General features: G+C 45.0%; 1 protein-coding gene across 1 annotated transcript in view; it reads right to left on the bottom strand.

Annotated features, from left to right (window-relative positions):
* The window catches only part of capn5a (calpain 5a), a 113,736-nt gene that overhangs the window by 65,565 nt on the left and 27,639 nt on the right, over window positions 1-20,532 (bottom strand). The window contains exon 2 of the mRNA XM_068033107.1: window positions 8,661-8,834. Coding sequence (XP_067889208.1) covers window positions 8,661-8,825 — 165 coding nt within the window. The 5' untranslated portion in view covers window positions 8,826-8,834. The remainder of the gene's footprint in view (window positions 1-8,660; window positions 8,835-20,532) is intronic.

The raw sequence follows: 20,532 nt of genomic DNA, 5'->3' as shown, positions 1-20,532 counted from the left end.
CAGTTTGGGTTCCGCCAGGGCCACTCAGCTCCTGACCTCATTACAGCCTTGTTCAAACATGGACAAAAGAGCTGAACTCAGGAGGTGAGGTGAGAGTGACTGCCCTTGACATCAAGGCAGCGTTTGACCAAGTATGGCATCAAGGAGCCCTAGCAAAACTGAGGTTAATGGGAATCAGGGGGAAAAACCTCCGCTGGCAGGAGTCATACCTAGCGCAAAGGAAGATGGTTGTGGTTGTTGGAGGTCAATCATCTGAGCTCCAGGACATCACTGCAGGAGTTCCTCAGGGTAGTGACCTAGGCCCAAACATCTTCAGCTGCTTCATCAATGACCTTCCCTCAATCATAAGGTCAGAAGTGGGGATGTTCACTAATGATTGCACAATGTTCAGCACCATTCGTGACTCCTCAGATACTGAAGCGGTCCGTGTAGAAATGCAGCAAGACCTGGACAACATCCAGGCTTGGGCTGATGAATGGCAAGTAACATTTGCGTCACACAAGTGCCAGGCAATGACCATCTCCAACAAGAGAGAATCTAACCATCTCCCCTTGACATTCAACAGCATTACCATCGCTGAATCCCCCACTATCAACATCCTAGGGGCTACCATTGACCAGAAACTGAACTGGAGTAGCCATATAAATACCGTGGCTACAAGAGCAGGTCAGAGGTTTAGGAATCCTGCGGTGAGTAACTCACCTGCTTACTCCCCAAAGCCTGTCCACCATCGACAAGGCACAAGTCAGGAGTGTGATGGAATACTCTTCACTTGCCTGGATGGGTACAGCTCCAACAACACTCAAGAAGCTCAACACTATCCAGGACAAAGCAGCCCGCTTGATTGGCACCCCATCTACAAACATTCACTCCCTCCACCACCGACGCACAGTGGCAGCAGTGTGTACCATCTACAAGATGCACTGCAGCAATGCACCAAGGCTCCTTAGACAGCACCTTCCAAACCCGCGACCTCTACCAACCAGAAGAACAAGGGCAGCAAATGCATGGGAACACCACCACCTGCAAGTTCCCCTCCAAGCCACACACTATTCTGACTTGGAACTATATCGCCGTTCCTTCACTGTCACTGGGTCAAAATCCTGGAACTCACTTCCTAACAGCACTGTGGGTGTACCTACCCCACATGGACTGTAGCTGTTCAAGAAGGCAGCTCACCACCACCTTCTCAAGGGCAATTAGGGATGGGCAATAAATGCTAGCCTGGCCAGCAACGCCCACATCCCATGAATGAATAAAAACAAAAGGTGCCTCAAGCCTGCACTGCCATTCAGTAAGATCATGGCTTCCATTTTTTGATCTTATCCCTTGATTCCCTTAGTGTCCAAGAATCTATCAATCTCAAGCCTGCAGAATGTGGGAGGTAAGGGTCGCCAAGAGTGTCCCTGCTGACTGCATCTGCGGGAAGTGCACCCAACTCCAGCTCCTCGAGAACCGCGTTAGGGAACTGGAGCTGGAGCTGGATGAACTTCGGATCATTCGGGAGGCGGAGGGGGTTATTGAGAGGAGTTATGGGGAGGTAGTCACACCTCAGGTAAAAGAAGTAGGTAGATGGGTTACCGTCAGGGGAAGGAGAGGGAACCAGCAGGCAGTGCAGGGATCCCCTGTGGCCGTTTCCCTCAACAACAGGTATACCGTTTTGGATACTGTTGCGGGGGACGACTTACCAGGGGTAAGCAATGGGGTACAGGTCTCTGGCACAGAGTCTGTCCCTGTTGCTCAGAAGAGAAGGGGGAAGAGGAGCGGAGCATTAGTCATTGGGGACTCCATAGTTAGGGGAACAGATAGGAGGTTCTGTGGGAACGAGAGAGACTCACGGTTGGTATGTTGCCTCCCAGGTGCCAGGGTTCGTGATGTCTCGGATCGTGTTTTTGGGATCCTTAAGGGGGAGGGGGAGCAGCCCCAAGTCGTGGTCCACATAGGCACCAACGACATAGGTAGGAAGAGAGATGGGGATTTAAGACAGAAATTCAGGGAGCTAGGGTGGAAGCTTAGAGCGAGAACAAACAGAGTTGTTATCTCTGGGTTGTTGCCCGTGCCACGTGATAGCGAAGCGAGGAATAGGGAGAGAGAGGAGTTGAACACGTGGCTGCAGGGATGGTGCAGGAGGGAGGGTTTTGGTTTCCTGGATAATTGGGGCTCTTTCTGGGGTAGGTGGGACCTCTACAAACAGGATGGTCTTCACCTGAACCAGAGGGGTACCAATATCCTGGGGGGGAGATTTGCTAGTGCTCTTCGGGGGGGTTTAAACTAATTCAGCAGGGGAATGGGAACCTAAATTGTAGTGCCAGTGTACAGGATGTTGAGAGTAGTGAGGTCAGGGATAAGGTTACAAGGACGCAAGAGGGCACTGGCAAGCAAGAACCTGGTTTAAAGTGTGTCTACTTCAACGCCAGGAGCATCCGGAATAAGGTGGGTGAGCTTGCAGCATGGGTTGGTACCTGGGATCTCGATGTAGTGGCCATTTCGGAGACATGGGTAGAGCAGGGACAGGAATGGATGTTGCAGGTTCCGGGATTTAGATGTTTCAGTAAGAACAGAGAAGATGGTAAAAGAGGGGGGGGTGTGGCTTTGTTAATCAAGGAGAGCATTACGGCGGCAGAAAGGACGTTTGAGGACTCGTCTACTGAGGTAGTATGGGCCGAGGTTAGAAACAGGAGAGGTGAGGTCACCCTGTTGGGAGTCTTTTATAGACCTCCAAATAGTTCCAGAGATGTAGAGGAAAGGATAGCGAAGATGATTCTCATCAGGGGCGAGAGTAACAGGGTAGTTGTTATGGGGGACTTTAACTTTCCAAATATTGACTGGAAATACTATAGTTCGAGTACTTTAGATGGGTCAGTTTTTGTCCAGTGTGTGCAGGAGGGTTTTCTGACACAGTATGTAGACAGGCCAACCAGGGGCGATGCCACATTGGATTTGGTACTGGGTAATGAACCCGGCCAGGTGTTAGATTTAGATGTAGGTGAGCACTTTGGTGATAGTGATCACAATTCGGTTAGGTTTACCTTAGCGATGGGCAGGGACAGGTATATACCGCAGGGCAAAAATTATAGCTGGGGGAAAGGAAATTATGATGCGATTAGGCAAGATTTAGGATGTGTAGGATGGGGAAGGAAACTGCAGGGGATGGGAACAATCGAAATGTGGAGCTTATTCAAGGAGCAGCTACTGCGTGTCCTTGATAAGTATGTACCTGTGAGGCAGGGAGGAAGTTGTCGAGCGAGGGAGCCGTGGTTTACTAAAGAAATTGAAGCGCTTGTCAAGAGGAAGAAGGCGGCTTATGTTAGGATGAGACGTGAAGGCTCAGTTAGGGCGCTTGAGAGTTACAAGCTCGCCAGGAAGGATCTAAAGGGAGAGCTAAGAAGAGCAAGGAGAGGACACGAGAAGTCATTGGCGGATAGGATCAGGGAAAACCCTAAGGCTTTCTTTAGGTATATCAGGAATAAAAGAATGACTAGAGTTAGATTAGGGCCAATCAAGGATAGTAGTGGGAAGTTGTGTGTGGAATCAGAGGAGGTAGGGGAAGTGTTAAATGAATAGTTTGCGTCAGTATTTACAGTAGAGAAAGAAAATGTTGTCGAGGAGAATACTGAGATTCAGACTACTAGGCTAGATGGGATTGAGGTTCACAAGGAGGAGGTGTTATCAATTTTGGAAAGTGTGAAAATAGATAAGTCCCCTGGGCCAGATGGGATTTATCCTAGGATTCTCTGGGAAGCTAGGGAGGAGATTGCAGAGCCTTTGTCCTTGATCTTTATGTCGTCATTGTCGACAGGAATAGTGCCGGAAGACTGGAGGATAGCAAATGTTGTCCCCTTGTTCAAGAAGGGGAGTAGAGACAGCCCTGGTAATTATAGACCTGTGAGCCTTACTTCGGTTGTGGGTAAAATGTTGGAAAAGGTTATAAGAGACAGGATTTATAATCATCTTGAAAAGAATAAGTTCAATAGCGATAGTCAGCACGGTTTTGTGACGGGTAGGTCGTGCCTCACAAACCTTATTCAGTTTTTCGAGAAGGTGACTAAACAGGTGGATGAGGGTAAAGCAGTGGATGTGGTGTATATGGATTTCAGTAAGGCGTTTGATAAGGTTCCCCACGGTAAGCTATTGCAGAAAATACGGAAGTATGGGGTTGAAGGTGATTTAGAGCTTTGGATCAGAAATTGGCTAGCTGAAAGAAGACAGAGGGTGGTGGTTGATGGCAAATGTTCATCCTGGAGTTTAGTTACTAGTGGTGTACCGCAAGGATCTGTTTTGGGGCCACTGCTGTTTGTCATTTTTATAAATGACCTGGAAGAGGGTGTAGAAGGGTGGGTTAGTAAATTTGCGGATGACACTAAGGTCGGTGGAGTTGTGGATAGTGCCGAAGGATGTTGTAGGGTACAGAGGGACATAGATAGGCTGCAGAGCTGGGCTGAGGGATGGCAAATGGAGTTTAATGCAGAAAAGTGCGAGGTGATTCACTTTGGAAGGAGTAACAGGAATGCAGAGTACTGGGCTAATGGGAAGATTCTTGGTAGTGTAGATGAACAGAGAGATCTTGGTGTCCAGGTGCATAAATCCCTGAAGGTTGCTACCCAGGTTAATAGGGCTGTTAAGAAGGCATATGGTGTGTTAGCTTTTATTAGTAGGGGGATCGAGTTTCGGAGCCACGAGGTCATGCTGCAGCTGTACAAAACTCTGGTGAGACCGCACCTGGAGTGTTGTGTGCAGTTCTGGTCACCGCATTATAGGAAGGATGTGGAAGCTATGGAAAGGGTGCAGAGGAGATTTACTAGGATGTTGCCTGGTATGGAGGGAAGGTCTTACGAGGAAAGGCTGAGGGACTTGAGGTTGTTTTCGTTGGAGAGAAGGAGGAAGAGAGGTGACTTAATAGAGACATATAAGATAATCAGAGGGTTTGATAGGGTGGATAGTGAGAGTCTTTTTCCTCGGATGGTGATGGCAAACACGAGGGGACATAGCTTTAAGTTGAGGGGTGATAGATATAGGACAGATGTCAGAGGTAGTTTCTTTACTCAGAGAGTAGTAGGGGCGTGGAACGCCCTGCCTGCAGCAGTAGTAGACTCGCCAACTTTAAGGGCATTTAAGTGGTCATTGGATAGACATATGGATGAAAATGGAATAGTGTAGGTCAGATGGTTTCACAGGTCGGCGCAACATCGAGGGCCGAAGGGCCTGTACTGCGCTGTAATGTTCTAATTCTAATATACTCCAATATACAACTGAGCATCCACAACTCTCTGGGGTAGAGAATTCAAAAAATTCACAACCTTCTGTGTCAAGAAATTTCTCCTCAACTCAGTCCTAAATGACTGACCCTTTGTCCCAAGGCTATGGTTGTTAGCTTAGTTTGTGCATTGTTTACAGATGTCTCAGAGTCTTTGTATGGCTAAATAGTAACTCATTTATTTTGTATACATAACTATTTACACTCTTATTATGCCCATCCAGCTTACATCTCTCATGATGCTTCTGGCTTCTTCCAAACCTGTGTGATTATTACATCATCATCGCTACAGTGGAAGGGGTTACTCTCACTGTCTGAAACATTAAGCCTTTCAGACCTTTTTACCACTGCACCTGCCTGGAGCCACACAAAGAGGGTGGGACGGGGGGAAACAGAGAGAGGGAGGGAGAGAGGGGTGGGGGAAAAGAAAAAGAAAAAGAAAAAGAAAAAGAAAAAGAAAAAGAAAAAGAAAAAGATAAAGAAAAAGAAAAAGAAAAAGAAAAAGAAGAAAAAGAAAAAGAAAAAGAAAGAAAAAGAAAAAGAAAGAAAAAGAAAAAGAAAAAGAAAGAAAAAGAGAAAGAAAGAAAAAGAGAAAGAAAGAAAGAAAGAAAGAAAGAAAGAAAGAAAGAAAGAAAGAAAGAAAGAAAGAAAGAAAGAAAGAAAGAAAGAAAGAAAGAAAGAAAGAAAGAAAGAAAGAAAGAAAGAAAGAAAGATAGATAGATAGATAGATAGATAGATAGATAGATAGATAGATAGAGAGGAGACACAGAGGGGGGGAAGACGCATCAAGGAGGGAATAGACACAGAGGGAGGAGGTGGGGAGAGAGAGAGGAGTGACAGAGAGAGAGGAGTGACAGAGAGAGAGGAGTGACAGAGAGAGAGAGAGGAGTGACAGAGAGAGAGAGAGGAGTGACAGAGAGAGAGAGAGGAGTGACAGAGAGAGAGAGAGGAGTGACAGAGAGAGAGAGAGGAGTGACAGAGAGAGAGAGAGAGGAGTGACAGAGAGAGAGAGAGAGGAGTGACAGAGAGAGAGAGAGAGGAGTGACAGAGAGAGAGAGAGAGGAGTGACAGAGAGAGAGAGAGAGGAGTGACAGAGAGAGAGAGAGGAGTGACAGAGAGAGAGAGAGAGGAGTGACAGAGAGAGAGAGAGAGGAGTGACAGAGAGAGAGAGAGACAGAGAGAGAGAAGGGGGAGACAGAACAAGAGAGAATGTGAGAGGCGGAGGAGAGAGAGAGAGTGAGAGGGGGAAAAAGAGAGAGAGAGAGAGATCAGTCCTGACAGATGGACATCTATTCGGAATACTCCGCATTGCTACATCAAGAGTGTGGAGCATGGGCAGGCATTGTGCAAGCAAAAACAATGCCAGGTATCTCACTAAATCACTGTTCAACATAGTGAAGAGAAAGTAAGTTAATAAATTAGTGCTCTCATTTAATGCTTCATCACAAAAATGCACATTTGTTGTTGTGTTGATTAAGATAAATTTTTAATGGCTTTATCTATCCGAAATTAGTTCACCAGCCCCCTGTGTAGGACAAAAATTGTAATGTGACCCCTCACGCGAAAAGGTTGGACACATCTGTTCTAGACTCTCCAGCCAGAGGCAACTGCCTCTCAACATTTACCCTCTAAGAATTTTATACTTTTCAATGATATCACCTCTCATTTGTTGAAACGTCTGGAAATATAAAATCAAAGAATGGAATGATACAACACTGAAGGAGGCTATTCATCCCATCAAGTCTGTGCTGGCTCTTTCGATGAGCAATCCAGTTAATCCCACTTCAAGTATTTATCCAATTCCCTTTAGAAAACAAATTTAAAATTCTGCCTGTAGCCCCAAGTCCAAATCACTCAGGTGCATCAGAAATAGCAGCAATGCTCGTACTGAACCTTAGGAAAAGCCACTTTATACCTCCCTCCTGTCTAAAAAAACAACCATTCACAATAACCCTCTGCTTTCTATCCCTTAGCCAATTTTATATCTATGTTGCTACTGCCCCTTTTAGGACCATAGGAACACGAGTAGGCCATTCAGTCCTTCGAGCCTGCTCCACCATTCTAGATCATGACTGATCGTCTACCTCAATGCCACATTCCCACACTATCCCCATAATCCCTTGATGTCATTAGCAATTAGAAATATATTGATCTCTGTCTTGAATTTACTCAGTGACTGAATTTCCACCACCCTCTGGGGCAGAGAATTCCAAAGATTCACCACCCTCTGAGTGAAGAAGTTCCTCCTCATCTCAGTCCTAAATGGCTTGCCCTTTATTCTTGCATCTACCTTGTCTATCCATTTAAGAACTTTGTAGGTTTCTATGAAATCGCCAGAGAATACAGGCCCAGTCTCCTCCATCTCTCCCAATAGGAAAATCCCACCATCCCAGGAATCAGTCTGGTGAATCTCTGCTGCACTCCCTCTATGGCAAGTATATCCTTCCTCAGGCCAGGGGACCAGGACTGCACACAATATTCCAGGTTGCAGCCTCACCAAAGCTCTATACAATTGAAGCAAGACTTCTTTACCCCTGTACTCAAATCCTCTTGTGATAAAGGCTAACATACCATTTGCCTTCCTAATTGCTTGCTAAACCTGAATGCTAGCTTTCAGTGACTTATAAACAAGGACACCTGGGTCCCTTTGGACATCAACACTTTCCAATCTCTCACCATTTAATAAATACTTTGCACCTCTGTTCCTCCTACCAAAGTGGATAACCTCACACTTATCCACATTATATTCCATCTGCCATGTTCTTGTCTATTCTATCTCAGCCTGTCCAAATCCCCTTGAAGCCTCTTTGCATCCTCCTCACAACTCACATTCCCACCAAGTTTTGTGTCATTTGCAAACTTGGAAATATTACAACTGGTTCCCAGATCCAAATCATTGAACAGCTGGGTCCAAAGCACTGATCCTTGCGGTACCCCACTGGTCACAGCCTGCCAATCTGAGAATGACTCGTGGGCTTCAATTTTGCGAACAAGTTTAACATGTGGTACTTAATCAAGCTCCTTTTGGAAGTCCATGAACTGCACTGCCATCATCCACCCTCCCTGTTACCTCAGGTAAACTCAAATCATAGAATCACAGAATGGTTACAGCAGGGAACACAGCAGTAGGAGCAGACTATTCAGCCCTATGAGTCTGTTTGTTAGTCCATCAGACTGTATCTCAACTCCATATCCCTCGCTATCCTAACCTAATGAAAATCTATCGATCTCCGTTTTAGAAATTTGGATTGACCCGGTATTCAGAGTTTTGGAACAAGCATTTTTCTGTTAAAACTGCTTGCTACCTCAGGCTCAGCAGTGTTCAATAGTCTATTGGTCACAGCCAAGTAGTCTTCTGAGGACCTCCGCACTATAGTTCCCGGAAAAATGACAGTAAACTACTTACTGTTGGACGCTTCCAGCGGACGTTGGACAACAGCGCCGTCGTACAGAACAGTGATTCATCATCGGCAAGGAACAAGGGGTCTTCGAAGAGCTGGTTGCGATGCTGGCATTCCCTCTTCAGAGCATAAAACTCCTGGTTTCCATAAGGCTTCACCGAGTCAAACATCCTTCAAACCTGTGAAGAACAAGGACACAAAGTAAAGCACGCAATACAAGAAGGTCCATCAGACCTGGTCCTTTTTTAAAATCATCTCCAAATGAATTTAATTAAATATCCTGAGAGAAAAGTCCCTTAACTCCAAAAGCTACTGTGGATGTTATCCAAGGTTCTGAGAGTATATTCTGCTCGTTCCACCAGGTCAGAGAGAGAGTCAGGGGCTTCCTCCTCCTTAGGAGGAGATCGCCAACAAGCTACAGGCACATAGGGAGTGGAATCAATGAGGTCAGTTGAGCTCATCAAAACACTGGTGCTTGTATCTTAACTCACACCAAGTCCTGTTCATCCATCATTCCTGTTCTCAATGACCTTCATTGACTCCTGGTTAAGTAGTACCTCGATTTTAAAATTCTCATCCTTGTTTTCAACTCCCTCCAAGCCTTCTCCTTCCCGATCTCTGGAACCTCCTTCAGCCCGACAAACCTCAGATCTCTGCGCTCCTCCAATTCCGGCCACTTGCCTATCTCCAATTTTAATCGCCTTCAGCTGCCAAGGCCCTAACTCTCTCCCTTCCTTACAACAGTTTATTGTATTAGAAAATTTGAATGGTGGATCAGGCTTGAAGGGCTGAATGGCCTACTCCTGTTCCTTTATTCCTCTGTTCTTAATGACTTAAATGATGGGATAGAAAGCTGGTGACGCAAAGTTTGTAAGCGGTGTAGATGTGAGCATAAAATTACAAAGAACAATTTATAGATTAACGAATGGGCAAAACTATGGCAAATGGATTTCAATGTAAACAAATGTGAGGACATCTACTTTGGATCTAAAAAGGATAGAAATAGTTAAAAGCTTGAACAATGGAGATCTAAAGAAATTTGGGTGGACCAGGTACATTGAACATTAAAATGTCATCTACGTACAAAAAATAATTAAAAGTAATGAAAATAATTAAAATGCTGGCCTTGATATCTAAAGGACTAGAATACAAGGGGTTAGAAATTTTGCTACATTTATACAAAGCCTGGTTAGACCATACCAGGAGTACTGTGAGCCAGCAGTAATTGATGCTACAGCAATTGTAAATTTTATATCTGAGATTGATAGATTTTTGTCATCCAAAGATATTAAGAAATATCCCTCCATAGCTTCACCCCTCCCTCTCACTGTAACCTCCTCCAATCCCACAACCCTCCAAAGATATCTGCGCTCCTCTAATTCTGCCCTCTTGTGAATCCCTGATTATAATCGCTCCACCACTGGGGGCCATGCCTGCAGCTGCCTAGGTCCCAAGTTCTGGAATTCCCTCCCTGAAACTTTCTGCCTCTCTACTTCGTTTTCCTCCTGTAAGACGCTCTGTAAACCTACCTCTTTGACCAAATTTTTGGTCATCTGCCCCAATATCTCTTCATGTGGCTTAATGTCATAGTTTGTTTTACCTGGGTTGAGTGCGGATCCAACAACACTCAAGAAGCTCAACACCATCCAGGACAGAGCAGCTCACTTGATTGGCACCCCATCCACCAATTTAACATTCACTCCCTCCACCACTGACGCACAGTGGCAGCAGTGTGTATTCTATACAAGATGCACTGCAGCAACTCTGCAAGGCTCCTTCAACAGCACCTTCCAAACCCGCCACCTCTACCACATAGAACGACAAGGGCAGAAAATGCATGGAACACCACCAGCTGCAAGTTCCACTCCCAAGTCACACGCCATCCTGACTTGGAGCTATATCGCCGTTCCTTCACTGTCACGGAGTCAAACTCCTGGAACTTCCTCCCTAACAGCACTGTGGGTGTACCTACACCACATGGACAGCCGCGGTTCAAGGCAGCAGCTCACCACCACCTTCTCAAGGGCAATTAGGGATGGGCAACAAACGCTGGCTTTGCCAGCAATGCCCACATCCCAAGAAAGAATCCCCTGAAGCACCTCGAGTTGTTTTATTATGTTAAAGGTGCTATATAAATACAACATTTTTGTTGTTGGTACGGGGCAAAGGTGAGTATATGGAGTTAGGTTGCAGATCAGCCTTGATCTCATTGAATGGCAGAATAGACTTGAGGGACTAAATGGTCTCCTCCCCTGTTCCTATGTTCCGAGCAAGATACAAGGAAGTATTCTGATGAAGGGTCACTGACCTGAAATGTCAATTTTGCTTCGCTCTCCACAGATGCTGCCAGACTGCTGAGTATTTCCAGCATTTGTTGTTATTTCAGATTTCCAGCATCTGAAATATTTTGCTTTTATTATTAAGAAAGTAGTCTCATCGTTTGGAAATGCTTTCTTCCAAGAATTCAAATTATTTTCTATTTCAAGTCTCTCAAAATGAGAATTATATACTAGAGATAGCAGTAGTAGTCAGATACATTGGTGATTCTATCTGATTGATTTGGCAGCATCAATGAAAAAAAAAATCTCCTGTCTCCTGCAAGCACATGGATTAAGACAGACAGACAGACAGAAAAAGTCATAGCCATAGTAATTTACAGCATAGGAGGCCATTCGGCCCACTGAGTCCATGCCAGCTCTCTGCAAAGCAATCCAGTCACTGCCACTTCCGGGCTTGATCTCTGTAGTCCTGCAAGTTTATATCCTTCAAGTGCCCATCCAATTATTTTTTGAAATTATTGTCTCCACTTCCAGCACCCATGTGGGCAGCAAGTTCCAGGTCATTACCATCCACTATATAAAGTGATCAAGCTTGCATTTATATAGTACCTGTCATGGCCTCAAGACAACCGAAAATACTTTAGAGCCAATGAAGTACATTTTGAAATGTAGTCCCTGTTGTAACAGAGAAATATTGCAGCCAATTTGCTCATAGCAAGCTCCCACAAACAGCAATGAGATAATGACCAGATAATCTATTGAAACATAAATTTTGGCCAAGATAAATATATATGAATAGGAAGGGAATAGAGGGATACGGGCCCCGGAAGTGCAGAAGGTGTTAGTTTAGGCAGGCATCAAGATCGGCACAGGCTTGGAGGGCCGAATGGCCTGTTCCTGTGCTGTACTGTTCTTTGTTGTTCTAGAGCCCATAAAAAACCAAAAAGGTAACCTCTGTGTGGAGGCGGAAGATGTCGGTATTATTCTTAATGAACACTTTCGCGTCTCTCTTCACAAAACAGGGGGACGATACAGATATTGTAGTTAAGGAAGAGGAGTGTGAAGTATTGGATGTGATAAACATAGGGAGAGGGGAAGTATTAAGAGGCTTAGCATTCTTGAAAGTGGATAAATCACCAGGACCAGAAAAAATGTACCCCAGGCTATTAAAAGAAGCCAAGGAGGAAATAGCAGAAGGTCTGAGCATAATTTTCCAAGCCTCACTGTATACTGGTGTGGTACTGGAGGATTGGAGGACTGCTAACGTGGAACCTTTGTTCAAAAAGGGAGCAAGGGATAAACTAAATAATTTCAGGCCAGTCAGTCTAATCTCTGTTTGGGTAAATTATTAGAATCAATTCTGAGAGACAGGATAAACTGTCACGTAGAAAGGCACAGATTAATCAGGGATAGTCAGCATGGATTTGTTAAGGGAAGGTCTGACTAACCCGATTGAATTTTTTGAGGAAGTAACAAGGAGGATTGCTGAGTGTAGTGCAGTTGATGTGGTCTACATGGATTTTAGCAAGGCTTTTGACAATGTCCCACATGGCAGGCTGATTTAAAAAAAAATCCCATGGGATCCAGGGGAATGTAGCAAGCTGGATACAAAACTGGCTCAGTGGCATGAATTTTGATGGGTGTCTTTGAGACTGGAAGGCTGTTTCCTGTGGGGTTCCACAGGGCTCACTATTAGGTCCCCTGCTTTTTGTGGTATATGGACATAAATGCATGCGGAATGATCAAGAAAGTTTACAGACGACACAAAAATTGGCTGTGTGGTTGATAGCTGTAGACTGCAAGAAAGGTATCAATGGCTGGTCAGGTGGGCAGAAAAGCAGCAAATGGAATTTAACCCAGATAAATGTGAGGTGATGCATTTGGGGAAGTCAAACAAGGCAAAGGAATAAACAATAAATGGGAGAATACTGAGAGGTGCAGAGGAAGTGAGGGATCTTGGAGTGAATGTCCACAGATCGCTGAAGGTGGCAGGACAGTTCAATAAGGTGGTTAAGAAGGCATATGGAATCTTTTCCTTTATTAGCCGAGGGAATATAAGAGTAGGGAGGTTATGCTGAAACTGTATAAAATACTAGTGCGGCCACAACTTGAGTACTGTGTGCAGTTCTGGTCACCACATTACAGAAAGGATGTAATTGCACTAGAGAGATTAACGAGGATGTTGTCAGGACTGGAAAAATGCAGTTATGAGGAAAAATTGGATAGGGTGGGGTTGTTCCCCTTGGAGCAGAGGAGGCTGAGGAAAGATTTGATTGAGATGGACAAAATTGTGAGGAGCCTGGATAGAGTGGATGGAAAGAGCCTATTTACCTTAACAGAGAGGTCAGTGGCTAGAAGAGCATAGATTTAAAGTGATTGGTAGAAGGATTAGAGGGGAGATGAGGAATTTTTTTTCACTCAGAGGATGATGGGGGTCTGGAACTCACTGCCTGGAAGGGTGATAGAGGCAGAAAATCTCATCTCATTTAAAGAGGTGCCTGGATGTGCACCTAAAGTGCTGTAAACTGCTGGAAAGTGGAATTAGGCTGGGTGGCTCTTTTTTTTTTTTCGGCCAGCCCTGACATGACGGGCCAGGTGGCCTCTTTCTGTGCCGTAAACTTTCTATTATTCTATGAGGACACTGGGGAGAACTCCCCTGCTCTTCTTCAAAATAGTGCCACGGAATCTTTTACAGCCACCCAAGAGGGCAGGCGAGGCCTAAATTTAATATCTCTTCCGAAAGACAGCACCTCTGACAGTGCAGCAGTCCCTCAGTACTGCATTGGAGTATCAGCCTAGATAGGAATTAAATTTGGGGCTTGAACCCATGATCTGCTCATTCCTGTACCCATTTGATCGTATTTAAACCCCCAACTTAGCTCAAAGGCACTTTGACCTTTTGTAATGCCCCCTACTGCCAACCTTGTGGAGATCATTCATGAAAAATGACAGAGACAAGGGGTAATCCAACCCCAGAATCACCTACCTGGACCATGTGATTCAGCTTTCCAAACAACCATGTGTTTGAGAGCAAACTCTAATGGAACCTATGGAATGACTTCTCTTCATTGGGTTATCAAATAAGGTCAAGCTTTAATCCTATAAATGGAATCCTAACCAGAGGCACTTCAACACTTAAAAAAAAAATCAATAAACAAATATTTTGCTCAATGTATGAGCAAAATCACTTTAACCAAGACACATTTGCTAAATCAAATAGGCAGCAGCAGGAAGAGTGTGACACAGCAGCACTCACAATGGGAGTGGGTCAGGCTCCCTTGTACAGAGTACTGAAGGTGAGTTCACATACAACAGGCTGGTATATATAAAAAAAAAATCAACAGAGTCAATTAGAGTTTCTCTTATACCGACATGAGTGCGAATTAAGTTTATCTTATAGTAACATTAAGTGGCTCCCAGTTCCTGGTTCCAGGGTCTTGGACTGGTGATGGTAAGCCAGCAATAGCTTGCCCTATTCACCTTGGCACATGTTGGACAAGCGACTGGCGACAGCACTGGGGAACGGGCAGCACGGACACTCCACAGACTCCAATACTCAGCAAATCTAGTGGCATTGAGTTGTTAAATGTTGCAGGAGATTCAGTATTGGGCAAAATCTCCCAGCTCAATTGTAAAATTACAAAATAATAGAAGGAAGGAAGGGGCGTATGTGTGGGGAAGAGGTTTAATATAAAAATGTGACCTTTTGGGCAAAATAAAGATAATATGTTTGTTTCAAAATTGAACTCATGGAAATTAAACACTATAATCACTAACGCCCCACTTAAACCAAGGTAGAGAAAGAATTTTAATACTTTTTCCTCGAGATGTATGACAATATTTATTGCCCATCTCTAATTTATTGACATTAACCTGAAGCCCTGTCTGCTGTGATGGGTGAATGTAAAGGATCCCACAACGTTAATTGGAAGAGCAGGGGAGTGCTCCCTTTCATCCTGATCAATACCAACATCGTTTTTAAAAAAAAATAGGGTCGTGTATCACCTTGAAGTTTGTGGGAGCTTGCTGTGTGAAAATTAGCTGCTACATCTCCCTACTTTCATTACAATTCAAAAATAAAAGTACTTGATTCAGTGTGAAGAACTTTGTGACGTCCTGAAGTCATACAATAGAATCATAGAATGGTTACAGCACAGGAGACCATTCAGCCCATCGAGCCTGTGCTGGATCTCCACAAAGTAATTTAGCTTGTCCCACTCCCCTGCCATTTTTACCCAGAGCCCTGCAATTTTTTTTCTCTCTTCAGATGCTTATCCAATTCCCTTTCAAAAGCTACAATTGAATCTGTCTCCACCACACTCTCAGGCAGTGCATTCCAAATTCTAATCACTTGCTGCGTAAAAAAGGTTTTCCTCGTGTGGCCTTTGCATCTTTTGCCAATCACTTTAAATCAGTATCCTCTGGTTCCCCCCTTCCATCAATGGGAACAGTTTCTCTCTAGGTACCCCCCTCATGATTTTGAACACCTCTATCAAGTCTCCTCTCAATATTCTCTTCTCTAAGGAGAACAGCCCCGGCTTCTCCAGTCTGTCCTCTGCTAAACTGCTGTCCGTGTCCTAACTCGCACCAAGTCCCGTACCTCCTTCACCCCTGTGCTCACTGACCTACACTGGCTCCCAGTCAAGCAATGTCCTGATTTTAGAATTCTCATCCTTGTTTTCAAATCTCTCCATGGCCTCGTCCCCTCCCTATCTCTAATCTCATCCAGCCCTACAACCCTCCAAGAAATCTGCACTCCTTTAATTCTGGCATCTTGAGCGTCTCGGATTTTAATCACTCCACCACTGGTGACCATGTCTTCAGCTGCCTAGGCCCCAAGCTCTGAAATGCCCTCTCTACATCGCTCTGCCTCTCTACCTCACTTTCATCCTTTAAGACACTCCTTAAAACCTACCTCCTTGACCAGGCTTTTGGTCATCTGACTTACTGGGCAGGATTTTACGTTGGGCAGACGGGAGCTGGCCACCGACATAAAAGTCAATGGCGAACCCGCTTCTGCCTAGACTGGGGATCTGTCCCGAATTTTATGGGTCCCTGGGCTTTAATTATTCCGATGCGGGACTTCCACCCAGTGGGCCGGCAGCTCTTAGTCCCAGCAGGCCACTGGGAGCGGTGGCCACTGCTGGGACTGCAGCCCAGCCAAGGACATGGAGCCAGGAGTCCAGGTAAGTTTGGGCTGCCTTGCCAGGGATAATCGGTCGGGCCCTGCAAGGCAAGGGTGATGGTTTGGGGGAAAGGGGGATGTCATGGGTCCTGGGTGTGGTTGGGGAAGCGGGGGCGATCCTCAATCGGGCACCCTCTGCCCGATTGTCAGGGCACCCCTGGGGCATGGACAGGCCACCAGCTTTTCCCGGGCAGCCTTTCCTGGCTCCAGGACGCCCGCTTGCCACGCATAAAATCTGCATGGAGACGGATGAAGACCCTGAAGTGGCCGCTAATTGTCAACTTAAGGGCCTTGACTGGCCTGGGGTGGGCAGCCCATTTTTCCCCTCTCCAGCCCTACATAAAGGGGCGGAGTCGAGAGCAGGTCGGCAAGGCCTCCCGGAGCCTCCCGCTCCATTTTGCGCCACCTCCCCGCCACCATCCCGCACATTGGGCTGGTGTAAAATTCCGTCCGCTATCTCCTTATGCGACTCACTATCATATTTTGCTTTACAATGCTCCTGTGACATGCCTCGGGATGTTTTATTATGTTAAAGGTGCTATATAAATATAAGTTGTTATCCACGTAACTTAAGCCCCTCCTCCCTGGAAGCATTGTCGTAAATCTTTGAGCCTTCACATCCTTCCTGTGTACTTCTGCTTTCTGTTACACTGCTACTGTAGAAGCTGTCTCCCTATCTCTCTAATCTCCTGCAGCACTGGAATTACTTCACCACAACCTGTCTTTCCACCTCTCTACTCTTATAGATATTCCATAAACCCCACCTATTTGACCAAGCTTTTGTCATCTGTCCTAATATTGATTTATATGGCTGAGTGCCTGATTTTGTTTGACATGTTGATATGACATCCCTTGGGGCATTTTAAAAACAGCAAAAGCTCCTACTGAAATGCAATTTATTGTTTAGCATAACTTAACTGTTGGATTTGGTATTGGCTCAAGGGAGGTTTCCCCACCACCCCCACCCCTCCCCCATCCACGGACAAGCTAGAATGGACCAAAAATTAACTTCCTCATCTGTACCCAGTTTATGCTAATCCTCAGCAAATATTGCATTACGCACAACCGGTCTACAAGTGAAACAAACCATTCATCTCCAGAAGACCTACATTGTGCAGCTCAGGAGGGTGGGGAGGTGATACTTAAACATAATTTGGTTTTTGTTGACTAAGAATCCAATAGCAAGCCAAATGCAACACATGAAGGTGATGGCAGGTGAGAGTGATTACAAAACTCCATCTTGAATTGAAGTCAATTGAAGGATTATGCCATTCTAGGAATCAGGCACTAGCTAACCAACTACCCACTCCCCTGCCCCCAAAAATGACAGACAATAAGTAACTCTAAACATACACTATAAACATCCCACAGATATCAGATAAGCAAGGAGCTGATGGGAGGAAAGATCTTGTAACCATCTCTATCAGGAGGGACAAAGTATTCGACAAATTAATGGAACTAAAGGCAGACAAGTCGCCAGGACCTGATGGCCTACATCCAAGCATTTTAAAGGAAGTGGCTGCAGAGATAGTGGAGGCATTGGTCGAAATATTCCAGAACTCACTGGATTCCGGGACGGTCCCAGCAGATTGGAAAACCGCTAATGTGACACCCCTGTTCAAGGCGGGAGGGAGACAAAAAGCAGGAAACTGTAGGCAGTCAGCCTAACATCGGTCATTGAGAAAATGCTAGAGTCCTTTATTAAGGAAGAAATAGCAGGACATTTAGAAAAGCTTAGCGCAATCAAACAGAGTCAACATGGTTTTGTGAAAGGGAAATCATGTTTGACAAATTTGCTAGAGTTCTTTGAGGATATAACAAGCAGATTTGATAGAGGGGAACTGGTAGATGTAGTGTATTTAGATTTCCAGAAGGCATTTGATAAGGTACCACGTAAAGGATTATTGCACAAGATAGGATCTCACGGTCTTAGGGGTAATGTATTAGCATGGATTGAGGATTGGTTAACTCACAGAAGACAGAGAGTCGGGATTCATGGGTCTTTTTCAGGTTGGAAAGACGTAACTAGTGGAGTGCCACAAGGATCAGTCCTAGGGCCTCAATTATTTACTATCTTATATTAATGACTTGGAGGAGGGGGCAGAGTGTAATATATCCAAATTTGCTGATGATACAAAAATAGGTGGGAGGGCATGTTGTGATTAGAACATAAGGATTCTGCAAGGGGATATAGATAGGTTGAGTGAGTGGGCAAAAACTTGGCAGATGGATTTTAATGTAAGTAAGTGTGAGGTGGTGCACTTTGGTACAAAGAATCAAAAGGCAGACTATTATTTAAATGGAGAGAGATTCCAAAAAGTGCAGCACAAAGGGATCTGGGTGTTCTTGTGCAAGAAACACAAAAAGTTAGCATGCAGGTGCAGCAAGTAATTAAGAAGGCAAATGGAATTTTGGCTTTTATTGCTAGGGGGTTGGAGTTTAAAAATAAGGAAGTCTTGTTACAACTGTACAGAGTGTTGGTGAGGCCGCACCTGGAGTACTGTGTACAGTTCTGGTCCCTGTATTTTAGAAAGGATATACTGGCATTGGAGGCAGTTCAAAAGAGATTCACTAGGCTGATTCCTGGGATGAAGGGGTTGACTTATCAAGAACAGCTAAACAGGTTAGGCCTTTATTCATTAGTGTTTAGAAGAATGAGGGGTGATCTTATTGAAACGCACGAGATTCTGAGGGGGCTTGACAGGGTAGATATTGAGAAAATGTTTCCACTAGTGGGGGAATCTTGAACTTGGGGACATAGTTACAGAATAAGGGGACATTCATTTAAAACTGAGATGCGAAGGAATTTCTTCTCTCAGGGTACTGAATGTGGAATTCTCTACCCCAGAGAGTTGTGGAGGATAGATCACTGAAAGTATTTAAAGAGGAGGTAGATAGATTTTTGAAATATCGGGGAGTTGAGGGCTATGGGGAACTGGCATGAAAGAAGAGTTGAGGTCTGGAGCAGATCATCCATGATCTTATTGAATGGCAGGCAGACTTGAGGGGTTGAATGGCCTACTCCTACTCCTATTTCTTGTATTCTTACCAACATGCGTGGGTGAGGGGCTAGACTAAAAGTTCAGTGGGATGTGACCTAGTCGTAACATAACCTGCTGGTATTCCCGCACAACTGCCAGACAACGACCATCTCCAACAAGAGAATCTAACCATCTCTGTCTGTCATTCCACATTACCATCGCTGAATCCACTACCATCAACATCCTGGGGGTTATCATTGACCAGAAACTTAACTGGACCAGCCATATAAATACTGTGGCACCAAGAGCAGGTCAGAGACTGGGAATTCTGGTAACTCACCTCTTGACTCCTTAAAGCCTGTTCACCATCTACAAGGCACATGTCAATGGGTGCAGCTCCAGCAACACTCAGGAAGCTCAACACCATCCAGAACAAAGCAGCCTGCTTGATTGGCACCCCATCCACCACCTTAAACATTCACTCCCTCTGCCACCAGTGCACAGTGGCAGCAGTGTGTACCATATACAAGATGGACTGCAACAACTCACCAAGGCTCCTTTGACAGCACCTTCCAAACCTGCGACCTCTACAACCTAGAAGGGCAAGGGCAGCAGATGCATGGGAACATCACCACCTGCAAGTTCCCCTCCAAGCAACATACCATCCTGATTTGGAACTATATCGCGGTCCCTTCACCGTTGCTGGATCAAAATCCTGGAACTCCCTTCCTAACAGCACTGTGGGTGTACTTACTCCACATGGACTGCAGCGGTTCAAGATGGCAGCTCACCACCACCTTCTCAAGACAATTAGGGATGATCAATAAATGCTGACCTAGCCGGCGATGCCCACATCCCAAGAACAAATTAAAAAAAACATTTGATCACTTATCGTAGGAGAAGTAAAAAGAAACTAAATCTGAAAAATATGCAGTTTTCAGCAGTGGTGAATTTAAAATTCCACATTAAAATTACCCTCCCCAACACTGAGGGTAAATCTAAATAGTGAAGAATTGAGAGTTCATTTGAAGCAGTCCAGGAAAACATTGAATGGAACGCTTGCTTTGTCTAGTTTTCTGACATTGTAGTTTACTGCTTTCTGGCTAAAATTAATCCTGGTGGGGTGACACATGAAGATGAAACTCCTTATAGGAACTTCAGGCAACTTTATAGGTTCAGTAAATCTAGCTCCGGGTGTTAAAGGATATGGAGCAAAGGTGGGTATATGGAGTTAGATCGTCATTCATGCATTCTTTACCTCTAGACTTGACTATTCCAATGCACTCCTGCCCAGCCTCCCACATTCTACCCTCTCTAAACTTGGTCATCCAAAACTCTGCTGTCCATGTTTTAAGTCATATCAAGTCCCATTCACCTATCAACCCTGTGCTCACTCAGCGACAATGGCTCCCAGTCAAGCGATGCCTTAATT

This window comes from Heterodontus francisci, chromosome 6 (genome assembly GCF_036365525.1).
Source record: "Heterodontus francisci isolate sHetFra1 chromosome 6, sHetFra1.hap1, whole genome shotgun sequence".
Classification (NCBI taxonomy): Eukaryota; Metazoa; Chordata; class Chondrichthyes; order Heterodontiformes; family Heterodontidae; genus Heterodontus; species Heterodontus francisci.
Note: the sequence above shows the minus strand (reverse complement) of the source record. Positions and strands in the feature narration are given on the sequence as shown.